General features: G+C 45.3%; 1 protein-coding gene across 7 annotated transcripts in view; it reads right to left on the reverse strand.

Annotated features, from left to right (window-relative positions):
* The window catches only part of PPP2R5C (protein phosphatase 2 regulatory subunit B'gamma), a 129,719-nt gene that overhangs the window by 14,952 nt on the left and 102,042 nt on the right, over window positions 1-12,725 (reverse strand). For all 7 annotated transcript variants that reach the window (XM_082838144.1, XM_082838147.1, XM_082838143.1 and 4 more), the window contains 6 exons: window positions 12,165-12,224; window positions 10,260-10,368; window positions 8,794-8,847; window positions 2,788-2,958; window positions 1,259-1,386; window positions 481-582 (listed from right to left, as the gene is read on the reverse strand). In XM_082838144.1, the coding sequence (XP_082694270.1) occupies window positions 481-582; window positions 1,259-1,386; window positions 2,788-2,958; window positions 8,794-8,847; window positions 10,260-10,368; window positions 12,165-12,224 (624 nt within the window). The remainder of the gene's footprint in view (window positions 1-480; window positions 583-1,258; window positions 1,387-2,787; window positions 2,959-8,793; window positions 8,848-10,259; window positions 10,369-12,164; window positions 12,225-12,725) is intronic.

A 12,725-nucleotide genomic window follows, 5' to 3' on the forward strand; every position in this document is an offset into this window, starting at 1 on the left:
TCAAATTCCTGCCTGACAAACATGAAAAATTACTACACGTTATTGCCTTTAAGTGTCCCCTGAGAAAAGCAAAGACCCTGAAAGTTAAATTCGTGACTATACATGCACTTTCTGCAATGATTAAACTAGTAGTGTAACGGAGAGAACAGCTAACTTTTTTTTTTTTTCCCCTGGCTGCACTGTGTGGCTTGCAGGGTCTTAGTTCTCCGACCAGGGATTGAACCTGGGGCCACTGCAGTGAAAGTGCTGAGTCCTAACCACTGGACTGCCACGGAATTCCCAGAGAACAGCTAACTTTAAACATGTTTTCTTTGAAAATAAGTTATCATAACAAAGTTTTAATTTGCTTTTCAAGTACAAAAGGGCTGATTTTGCTTTAAAGTGAAGAATACCTTTTTAGGACAAACTAATGGGAGAGGTTTTTTAGGATTAAGGAAAAAAAAATCCTTGAAAGAATAACTTCTGAAAGGAGCAACTTACTTCAGTTTCTCTGCTTTAAACTGCTGGGTGCAGTCATCAAATAGTTTTTGGTTCATCTCCATGAAGAGTTTCAGCGCGTTGTATATCAAGCCATGTATCGTCCTGTAACGAAAGCTTCGTGTTGAAACTCAGAGTGCTTCATCTCTTTTGATCTGTCTCCCTTCCCTCCTCCACCACAGACTATTTCCTCTCCCGACTTATCAGCCCATTTCAATGGCCCACATTTCACAAGTACCAGTTCAGCAGAGACAATGACATGGCATCCATACTGACTGCTAAGGTCTCGGGAGATGACCACTGAGTAAATCAGTCTGTTCATCCTCAGCAAGCGAGAGAACAGAGGAGAGAAGCAGGGGCAGATGTCAAGAGTCCTCGTGGTGTTCAGGTTACCTGCTCTTCTCTCTGGCTCCCCAGGGTGAGTGCCAGCAGGGCTCTGGGGCCCCCGCGTGTGGGGTGGCCACGGTGCCCCCGCAGGGACTGAGCCCTGAGGTTGTGACAATCTTTAACTGTTCCGGAGGGAACTTAAGAGGCGGCCCGGAAGATGCTGCTTCCGACCCCACCCGGGATGAGATGGGGGTGGGGAGTGAGGCAATACGCCCTACGTGGGCTCGGCACGGGGATAAGGACGTGAACGGAAGGCCAAGACACAGCCCACAAAGAAGTCAGCGTCTTGTCTTTTAACTGATAGTCAGACTTGGATTCAATCACGATGGAAGTATCAGCAAAATATGCAAACTTTAAAAATGGCCAGATCTGACGGCAGCCGGCTCTCTCTTACTTGTTCCAGTGGGTCTTCGAGTTGCGGTACAAGGATGGAAACATGATGGGCAGAATCTTGGCTGCATTGTCACTGATGAGACTCATGATGTACTCGTTATTCCAGTAATACAGCGCTCGCTCTGCCACCTGAAAGACGGAGGGCATGACTGCTGTTTTTGATGATCAAAGTGCTCTATTACATACGTAAATAGCAAAATGAATTATACTGGATTGGAAAATTATTATTTCTACAAATTAAAATACTCTACAGACTGTAATCCTGAAGAGCCTTCAACAGAGAGGCAGATGATTTCCTGGCTGTCAAGATCACTGTCACTCATTTGTTCATGAATTCAATGAACATTTCTGCTAGACATGGGCTAGATGCCGAGGAGACAAGTCAAACAAGTTCATTTTACCTATCCGTCAGCCATCCACCGCCCATCTATTACGCGTCCACACCACGGGCAGTGCCGTCTGGCACTGAGGATTCTGCAGTGAACCAGGTGAGGCAGAAATCCTTGCTTTCGTGGAGCTTACGTTCTATGGGGGTAAACAAACGATGGGCGAATTGTCTGACTTACTAGAAGTGTTAAGTCGTGTGGCGAACAGCAGCAGGGGACGGGAGGGAGTGCTGGCGTGTGTGCGGAAACGTGGCTTCTGCTTAAAATGGGTGGTGGCGGAGCCTGTCCCTGCAGAGGCACTTGAGGGAGGGGATGTGAGACGACAGCAGGGAGGGCAGCAAAGGAACACGGGAGGGGCGGAGGCCACCGAGGCGGCCAGTTCTGAAACCGCCGGCAACGCAGACATGGATGTCAGCTGTGCGGACACATCTCCCCTCTCCCGCTGGGCTGCCGACTCCCTGGTGACTGTGAGGTTTTGCTCCTTTTGTGCCTAGATTTCTACCCTGTTCACGGTGAGTTCACAACAAATACCGTCTCAACGATACAAAAGGATGGGGTCCCCAGTATGTTAAAAGAAGGCAGACAGGCTGGAAGAGCCACTGGCGATGATGACCTTTGAAAGGGGCTTGGAAGGTGTGAGGAGGAAATCAGGAAAAGTGGGAAGTGGCATGACCGAGGCACCTCTCACACAGGAATGTGGAAGGTACAAAAATCAGGACCATTACTGTTTTTTAAAGCATAAAGGGACACAAACCCGTATACGTCAGAAATGAAGAGCTCATGGAGGGAGGGAACGCAAAGCTAAACAGTTTTATCTTCTCCGTGAGCATCGGCCACTCAAGTTGTGGAGAATAAGGTTGTGTGCGTTTGGGAACCCAGTGAACAGAGAGCCAGAGGTCGTTTACAGAGAAGCTGTCTTTAATTACTCTTATGGAGAAACACGTTTTCAGTGACAAGGGGGGACGAGGTGCTAGAGTGTATGTTGTAGAGCTGAAGTCTCCGGATCTTACTCTGAAATTCACTGAAGCAAAAGCTTGAATATTACCTTCAAATTACCCAAGAAGCAAAACATGACCAGCTCCACACCGCGACCTACCAGCTCCAAAGGGAAGTGACACGAGCCCACCGTCTCCGGGCCGCATACCTGAAAGTGGGGACTGGAGACACACTTGGCTAACTGCCGGAAGAGAGGCTCCATGATCTTCACAAACTCTGATGGTTCAATGACGTCTAGAATCTCCTCTAGTTCATTTAGGAACATGACTTCTTTTGGGCTGTGAGTCTTTGGCCAGTACTTGAGGAGTGCCATCACCACCTACGGAAAAGACACACACAGTGACGCCCTGTTTCCTCAGTAAGGCGCCCCCTCTGCAAAGCCACAAGACGAGGTGGCGCTTTTTTCCTTGTAGAAGGAACAGTGATTCAGTAAATCAGAATGTAGGTTTTTTATAATTAGAGAGGTAGGTCTAATGTTATATACTTCAGAATCACAGTTTTAATTTATGTGAACGACTCTGATTAACTACCATCTCAGTAAGACTCAGATCCTTAAAAAAAAAAAAAAGAGGCAGGTAGGAGAGTTCAGAGAGAACAAGACCAGTGGAGAAACACAGAGCATGTGAATTCATATATATATCTTAGCGTGGAGACATATACACAGAGGCACAATCGGCTTCTCTCTCAAATTAACTGACTGTTCATATATATTTGTACACGAACATACATACATAGTGTGCGTACACACTGTTTTCAGTCATGCTAAAACACATCGGAAAGAGAGATGTCAAGCACTGATGCTAGCAAGCCCTCTGTGTGTGGCCACGGGCTGGTGCCCACCCCTCGGTGCCCCACAGCCCTCATCAAAGTCTGGGGGCACGAAGACCCTCGCCCTGGGGCTGCTGAGAAGACTTTATTACTAGACCCACGCACGTGCCTGAGAAGTTGCTGGCCGCAGCGAATGGGCGGCAGCCTGGCCTTGGCTGGGGCCCCACCCAGAGCAGGCCCGTGAAGCCGCTCCCTGCGAGGCACGTCCCGTCGGGCGGCAGCAGCCTCCCGGTTGGTGAGTGCTGGGCACTGTGTTCCCTGCCCATCAGACAGGCAGTTTCTGCCGGGCAACCTTTCTGTTAGCGTGTTCCTGCAGTTCCCAAATTTCCTACCAGGAAAGGTTCTTCACCCAAAATATCAGATTTGGAATGCAGATTAACCATACCCCTGAGAGTTTAGCTACCTAAAATAGTACAGTGATCCAAAACACTTTGTTCGTATATGTAAAGCACACACACATACTTGCACACCTAACTGTACAACGGCAACCGGTTACTTAAAGCAGCTGTTTAGCCTTATCACAGCGATCTCTGGACCCGTCATCCCGGCCCCCGGCCTCAGGACTGCTGTGAACATCACTGCAAATGCTCATGCTTCCAGATTGGTGGTGGTTTCCATTCACTAGTCATTTCTGGCTCTGCAGATCATGCCAGCTGTGCTCACAGGCCAGCCTGTGAGTCCTCACCGCGGTTAAAAACAAGGGGCTTTTCAACAACATTCATTTAGGACGATTCTATCTTATGCTTTTGACCTTCAGGCTCCTGGATAATCTTTTGTATTTTTACACTTTATAAAACTCCAAAATTTACTCTAAAAGTGCTCCTAGTTTTGAAGTCTGACGTAAAAAATTATGACACAACTGTCTTTAAAGAGAGATTATTGGACTTCCCCGGCGGCGCAGTGGTTAAGAATCCGCCTGCCAAAGCAGGGGACACGGGTTCAAGCCCTGGTCCGGGAAGATCCCACATGCCGCGGAGCAACTAAGCCCGCGTGCCACAGCTACTGAGCGTGCGCTCTAAAGCCCGCGAGCCACAACTGCTGAGCCCGCGTGCTGCAACTACTGAAGTCCACGTGCCTAGAGCCCGTGCTCTGCAACAAGAGAAGCCACCGCCATGAGAAGCCTGCGCACCGCAACGCAGAGTAGCCTCCGCTCAGCGTGACTAGAGAAAGCCCACGAGCAGCAACGAAGACCCAACAGAGCCAAAAAATAAATTAATTAATTAAAAAAATAGAGATTATTTTTTAAAATGCATCATTTAATGATTTTCCTACTTTTTGCTCAAAACCATTTAACAGGTGTTTGGGTACCTACTAGACTCTGTGTATTGGCATCACTTTTAAGAACACAGCAGATGCAAATCACGTCACAAATCCACCGTTCCTTGTCATTTGGCAAATGGAATTTTATTAGGAGAAATACAGTAAGCTGTGAACTACAGGACACAATTGATTTAGCTGTTTGATGTCTCTGGAAAAGGTATTATTTCTGGAATCAGAAGTATATGCTGGGCTTACTTTTCACACTATTCGGAATGACCTATGACCAATACCCAACGTTTCAGCTGCTTCCGAGGGTGCCTGCATTTTGCAGAGCAGGAGTCCGCTCGGGGAAAGCTACTCTGAGCCAACAATGGCTGCTTGCGGCTGGGCGCACTTCAGGATTGAGCTTTCCTGGGGAAACCCAGTGGGCGGCCTGCTCCCGGGGCGGGGGGGAGGGGGTGGCTAGGGAAGGCAGGCGAGCCTGGCGTCCCAAGGAGCCCCTCTCCTGTCCTGCAACACCAGGGAAAAAGGCCACAGAGTAAAACTCAATCAGCCTCAAGAGACAGGTGGGTGGAAAAGTGTTCGACGTGCCCAGAAAGCTCTTGGGCACTGTACAAAGTTTACAAATAAAAATAGTAGTTACAGGTTACAGACAGGAGCAACAAACGTCTTTTAAACGGATCAGACTTTAAAAATTCCTGAGCCTGGACACACACAGACTTCGGGGTGCCACAGGTGCAGGACCACGAGACGCACACGTATGCCGACTGCCCTTCCCAGCACCTTCGCGAGAGTTTACACCTTCATCTAATTACCTACATGCTTTCGATGCTGAAGTAAGACAAAACGGGCTTTGTGTTGTCATAATACATGAAGTTTCAAAGGAAGGAATTTACTGAGGCGAGGCTCTGAACATTTTTAATGTGCAGAAAATTCATCTGCCTTCTGTAATCCAGAGAGCAATTATGTTACCTCTGCCGCAGGAGATCAAGAGATGAAGTGGTTCTGGGTGGAAATATTGGGGACTGGGCGTAGGGGGCCTGAGGTGGCTTTGTGCTCGTGCCGAGTCAGAGTTTTCTATCTACCATTTAAGATGGAAGGACCCCACCGAAGCCAGCACATCGTCTCCTGCCTTGTAGCCAAGCGCAGTTAAAAGCCCTCACTCCTGCGAAGCTGTATTAGCGTTGTTAGTGGGAATTTATAAACTTTATCGGCGTTCACATTACTTTCAGGTGGAAGACAGAAGAGGGTGGGATGCGCACGCTGAGTCTTGCTGAAGCAGGATTAGGACCAGGCTCTGACAGACGGGGCCGGGGGACCGGGACCTGCAGGGAGTGGGCTCAGGGGGGGGACCCTTAGGCCGTGAGAAATGTGGGGTAACATTCGGTGAATTCTTTAGCCACTAGAGAGTATGAGAAACACGCACCAAGAAAAATCATCGCAGAAAACTGCACACTCTTTCTCTCCTTATTTTTGAAATAGGAAAAGGGCAGGGTATGTGTTAGGGTTCCTTCACATGGTACTTTAGTTTGGAGAAGACCATCAAACACAGATAGGAATAAGGATGTGTCACCACTGAAGAAAAATATTAAAGAGGGCTTTTTAAATTATCAGGGCCATCTCATTTTTCTTTCCCTATCTGAACATGTCTTCAGTTTAGTAGGAGCATAAAATAACACATCCTCACCCTAAGTTGGAGCAAATACTTTGTGTGATACTGAAGTCTGATAAGATTTGGTACATTTTCTTGGGGGCTTCCAGAATGTTGGACAGAGTTGAGGCAGAGGCGCGAGGAGACCCCAGGGATGGGGTACGGGGATGGGTCACTCTGAAAGGGGCTGCAGAGCAGGGCAGCCTCCATCACCTCCACAGGCAGCAGCTGAGGGATATGACCAGGGGCTTTTCCTGAATTTTGGGGTGCGATGGGGGAGGCTACACATAGAATTTAAAAGCTTAAAAAGAAAGGAGAGATCAGAAGCAGTTTAATTCAAGAGTACAGTATTAAGAATTTCTATTTTTTTTAACTATAAAAATTAAAATTTCACAAGAAACCTGTGAAAGACCACTAAAGGGACAGGAAAGACTCAGAAATTACAATATTTACCTTTTCTGGTCCAATAGTGACTTTTAAAAGAGTGTTCAAATGTTTAAACTAGCATCTAATACTTCTTGCTTTGTTACTCAATAGTAAAAACAACCCAATTAAAAAATGGGCAATGAATTTAAAGATATTTCTCCAAAGAAGAAACACAAATGGCCAACACACATGTGTAAAGATGCCCAAGGTCACTAGTCATTGGGGAAATGCAAATCAAAAAACACTCACTAGGATGGTTATAATAAAAAAGAATGGAAAATAACAAGTGTTGGCGAGGATGTGGATTAACTGGAAGCCTTGTGTACCGCTGATGGGAATGCAAAATGGTGCAGCTGCTGTGGAAAATGGTATGCCATTTCCTCAAAAAGCTAAGCACACAGAATTACCATATGATTCAGCAATCCCACTACCGGGTATATACCCAAAGTGACTGAAAGCAGGGATTTGCACACACATGTTCATAGCAGTATTATTCACAACAGCCAAAATGTGGAAACAACTCCAATTTCCATTGACAGATAAATGAATAAACAAAATGCGGTCTAGCCATACAGTGGAATACTATTCAGCCACAACAAGGAGTGAATTTCTGGCACACGCAACAATATAGGTGAACCTTGAGCAAATTACGCTCAGTGAAATAAGCCAGTTACAGAAGGACAAATCCTGTATGATTCCACTTACGTAAGGTATCTAGAGCAGTCAAATTCACAGAAAGTAGACTCGAGGTTATCAGGGGGAGGGTGGAGGGTAAGTGGGGAGTTACTATTTAACGAAGACAGAGTTTCTGTTTGGGGCAATGATAAAGTTTTAGAAACAGTGGTGACAGGTGCACAACAGTGTGAATGTAATTAATGCCACTGAACTGTACACTTACAACAGCAAATTTTGTTATATAGTATACTTTACCACAACTGAAAAAATTAATAACTTAATATATCAAAAACCATTGAATCATACATTTTTTTTTTAAGTACAGCAAGTTATTAAACAAATACCTTTGATTTTTCTGATTTTTGTCCTGGAACAGGAAGAAACACCAAAAACATTTTAATGCTGAGGACTAAAACTCCAAATTGCAAGGTGCAAGATGGTTGGTGAGAAGTAAACAAAAGTAATTGTACACCATCATATGAAAAGCAGGTCACATACAGAACAAAATTTGTTCCTGTACTATATCTACTAATTTAAATCATGATGCTAATAATTATCAAATTACTACTAAGTATTTTCTAAGGATATATTATGTGTATAGGACTATATTCTAGGCGATATCCTAATTCCTGATTGGGTCCACAAGAAATATAAAACCTAGGTCTACCATATGAATCATACATTTTAAGTGGGTGAGCTGTATGGCATGTGAATTACATCTCAGTAAAGCTGATAAAAAAGTGTATTCATATGCTTCAACTGGCACCTGACACACCGGACTTTGTGAATCTTGGCTACAATAGCCTTTTTATTTTTAATAAAGCTAAAATGCCAAGAAACTTAGAAATCTAAACACTGACCAGTAGCAATCTAATGTTCATTTATGATCCAATGACCATAAAATAGTGACACCATAACTTGGAAAGAATTTTCAAGACAGTAAAATCTCTTTAGTACAAGCATGTTGAACCCTTGCTACAATGCCTCTGACTGAAGTCAGTGACCTATGCTGTTCAACCAAGCGACGTGGGAGTATTAAACCGCACATGACTTAGCAGGACGCCGTTCAGAGTAAAATGCAATGAGGGAGAAGACGGCCATCTTCTTACAGGAACAATCACTTCGACAAGGGAACTTGTAATTAAAATCACTACAGTTTGAAAACTTGTAACACAGGAATGAAATCAGTTTGTGTTCACTAGTGTTATAACTTAAGATGAAGAAGCTGTCTTGGTGAAGCAGCCAGACTGCGATACTGACACTTAAGACACACACACTGTATCACAAGGCCCTGACCAGAGAGGGTGTACTTACCGGTTCAGTGAGGGTGCTGTCCTTTTCTAAAAACTGCACTACACAGTATGCCAGCTACAGTAAGAGGAGAAAAAGTATTAATATTCCATTTTAACATGGAAATGCTGTATCACCGTTAGACATCTTCCTGTGGGGAGACAGGGCCGGATGTGATCAGCACTGTCCCCTGCCTGCAATGTCCCCCACAGCCCTTCTCCTGGGTGGACACAGGCTCTGTCCAGTGGCCCCGCCGGAGGCTCTGGGAGGGGCTCTGAGGGAGGGACCCCAGGATCAGTGTGCAACACAGATCAACTGCAAAAGGAACATCAGAAAACTAAAATAAACCAGGAGACAGTCTTTTAGACCAACACCGACAAGCCAGGCCAGGTTCGGTGGGAGTTTTCTGGTGCCCTTTTTGGAGACTGTAATGGACAAGTAATCTAACTGCTGGGAAAAAGCAAATTAAAATCTGTTTCCATCTTAAATTCCTAAACTATTAATTTCTAATACAGGACAACTAACATGATAACCAACTGGCTGGATGTAAAGGTATTACCAGGCAATAGGAATCAGAGGAAAAAACTCTACGTAAAAGATTTCCCAGGAAGCCAGTGTCATTAGAATCGTCTAAGGATACACCTTCTGATGCCATGAGGCAAACTCCCCGAGGGAGGTCCCGCAGAATGGGGGTTCTTGGTCCTTGGACCCAGACGTGGGGACCACCCACCCTGCACCCACAGTGACGGCGGGCGTCTCCCCAGCACCTTCTGCGCTGCAGTCAGTGTAGCTTACATTCTGTCTGCATGGAACTTAGAATAGGAAGAGTGAAGGAAAACATAGACTTCCTGGGGAAATGCAGCTGACCAACCAAATAGAAACCACTTACCCATCAGGTTTTCAGTTTTCAAAGTTATAAAAACCCCACAGTTTTTTTAAAAAAACCCTTTTCTTTCTTTCTTTTTAGAAATATATACTTTTTTTTTTTTTTTTTGGCCACGCTGCACAGGATGCAGGATCTTAGTTTAGCTCCCTGATCAGGGATCGAACCCATGCCCCCTGCAGTGGAAGCACGGAGCCCTAACCACTGGACCGCCAGGAAGTCCCCAAACCACTTTTCCTTAAGCCATTTTACTGGCCGTGGACACAGAGGCGTTGTCTTTGAGGTGCTAGGTTTCAATCCCACCACAGGAAGCCTTCCGGAGAGGTCTTCCTTGACCCCTTCCTCGCGTGAGCCACTCCCTTCTCAGTGTTTACAACCAATTTTGAAATTCTCCTTTCCTGAGGTTTTTCTGATTTTCTCAAAAGCAATCCCTCTTTATTCCCTATCCTTTCGCTCATCACCAGCACGCTGACACCCAAGTCAACACTGTGATATAAGAGACAAAACACTCCCAGTTAGAGGCTGGGGCTCGGTATCCCGAGTGCACTGATGTCCAAGCAGAGGCGGACGAGCTCCGGGCCCACCAACGTCACGGAGGAGCCCTTACCTGAGGATGGTAGACGCTCAGAGACTTCACTTTGTGCAAAGGTAATAACACCTTCAATAAGAAAATCTTGTGCTCTTCTTTCAGTGGTAAGGCAAATCCATTAATTATACTGTGAAAACAGAATTTATCCAAAGTTTGAATATTTACAAGTTCCAGATTAAAAAACATAATCTTTCTGTTTTTCTTTCAGTTTTTGTTTTCAGCATGAAAACCAGCAAGCCAACCATGTGTGCCGGAAAAAAGGAGGGAGGAGAGTAGCAGAAATTAAAAGATCATTAAACACCTTCAGGGAAGCACAGTCACTTTTATCTTGTAACTACAGGACAATTTAAAAATTCTGAGTGTACAGGGAGCTACCCAGAAGAGCAGGGGTCTCTGGGGGCAAAACCTCCTTCCTTAGGCAGGGCATGAAGACCGGGTAGTAGCTCGGGTGGAACACCGGCGCCTTCCTCCGGCCTTCACCATCTTCAGGAATTCACACTTTCCCAGAGAGACCCTGCCTCACGCGAGTGCTGGCAGAACAGGGTCTGAGTGTGCAAACTGGCGTTGTTTCAAAATCAACGAGAAAGCTGTCCCCTTCCGCAAGGAAAGGGGGTCCCCTGCTCTCAACCTCCAAGCTGAAGCTTTTGTTTGTGACATCAAGTATTTTATCTATTTGGCATTATAACGAGGTATAAGTTCCTGCGAGCTGTCGAAGCAGTTCAAGCGATTTCTAAATTGGTCCCTCTTTCATGAGCCTGGGGCACATGGGAGCTGCAGGCAGGGTTAACCTGAAGTGGCCTCCAGGATGGTGTGTGCGTTCAAATGAGGGGACAGGAGAGGACCTCTGAGGCCCTTGCGTGCGGTGTGGCAGGCTCTCTGGACACTTTACTCAGTTCACCCCAGCCTTGCAACAACCTCAGACGTGAATATGAGTATATTGCCATTTTATAGATAAGGAAACAGGAGGCGAGAGTGGTTAAGTAAGGCCGGGCAGCTAGTAAGGGCACCCACTCAAGCACTCACTACACTCTGCTGGGAGAGAGAATCCCAGGAATATGTCAGTGTAGAGTTCTCCACGAGGACCGTCATTTGTTTTACATGATATCTGAAACAGCGAGGAGAGTTGTTTTCAGAAGGGCTGGACCATAGATCTACCAGATGACAACAGTGTTCCTTTGAAAAGCTTACTGTGTTCAGATAGTTCTGGGAATCGCTAGATGAAGCACGAGTACAGTTTCTCCCCTGCAGGACTCCTCAAAACCTTTAGCTGCTAACATACACTGAATCCCCAAGTAAGGTGCTGGGGAAGAAGCGCTTCCAAGCTTATTCAGCCGTGGAACCCTGAGGAACTCTGTCTGGGAATCAGTGAGTTAGGAGGTCTGACAGAAAACCTATAGGTCATTGATTAAAAAAAAAAAAAAAAAAAGATAGCAAGCAAGAACTCTACCTGGATTAAGACGATGCAATTTTGAAATGTTAATTATTTTATAAGTATACATATGAAAAATTTATAAAATCAAAGCAACACGTTAGCATTTACTCGATACCCCAAATGTATAATAAATGACCTATTTTTCTTCCAAGTGTCAAATATAAACCTTCTTAATGTAACTATTTTTAACACTGCTCTTGAGGAAATAATTGAAATTGTGTTCCCATAGTGATGCTCCTGAGGTACATGAAACAGAATCTACGTGTGGAACCACAGGGATGGGAGAGGTTTGTCATTTAGTGTCATTCAGTTCTGATCCAAGAGCTCACCAGCCCCGGCCATTAAGTGAGGCTTCTTTCCGTCCTTTTAGAGAACGGTTTAAATTGCCTTGCCTTGGGGAGGGGGCTGTGGAATGCAACGAACTGGATCATTTTGGCATAAATCCCATCTAAGGCCTTTCGCTAGCTACCGATAACAAAGAGACAACTTACCTTCCCAGTATTTCCAGTAATTCTGCTATGCCATTGTGATGCTCTGTTTCATAAATAAATCTAGGAAAAGCAATTTGTCATTTAGAATTAGACACTGAAATAATGGCTGGAAAAGACTAAAATCCTCTGAATACGAAAACAATGCTTTTAGGAAGAAAACCACGTAGCCAGGCAACAATAAGCAAATCTATTTGTGAAAACCGTTCCGGGGGCTCTGCTAAGTGTTACCAGAGAGACTCCGCAAAGCCTGGACATGCAGACACTTGGAGGGCAGAGGGCACGGGCTTGCTCAGATGTCTCCCTAACGTTTCATTTTGAAAGTTTCAGACATAAAGTGAAAAGATGTTTACAGTGATCACCTGTATTTCAACCACCCAGATTTGACAGCGAACAACTTGCTGTTTGCTTTATCACACATACATCTCTATCCATCGCTTAATCCATTTTATTTTTTGCTGCATTTCAGCCTAAGTTGACATCTTACTCAATTTTAAAGCCTCCAATATTTAGCACAGTCTCTGCAAAGGGTGCAAGTTACTTCCTCACCACTGGGGTCGTCTC

This window comes from Leucopleurus acutus (assembly GCF_964270905.1).
Source record: "Leucopleurus acutus genome assembly, chromosome: 1".
NCBI lineage: Eukaryota > Metazoa > Chordata > Mammalia > Artiodactyla > Delphinidae > Leucopleurus > Leucopleurus acutus.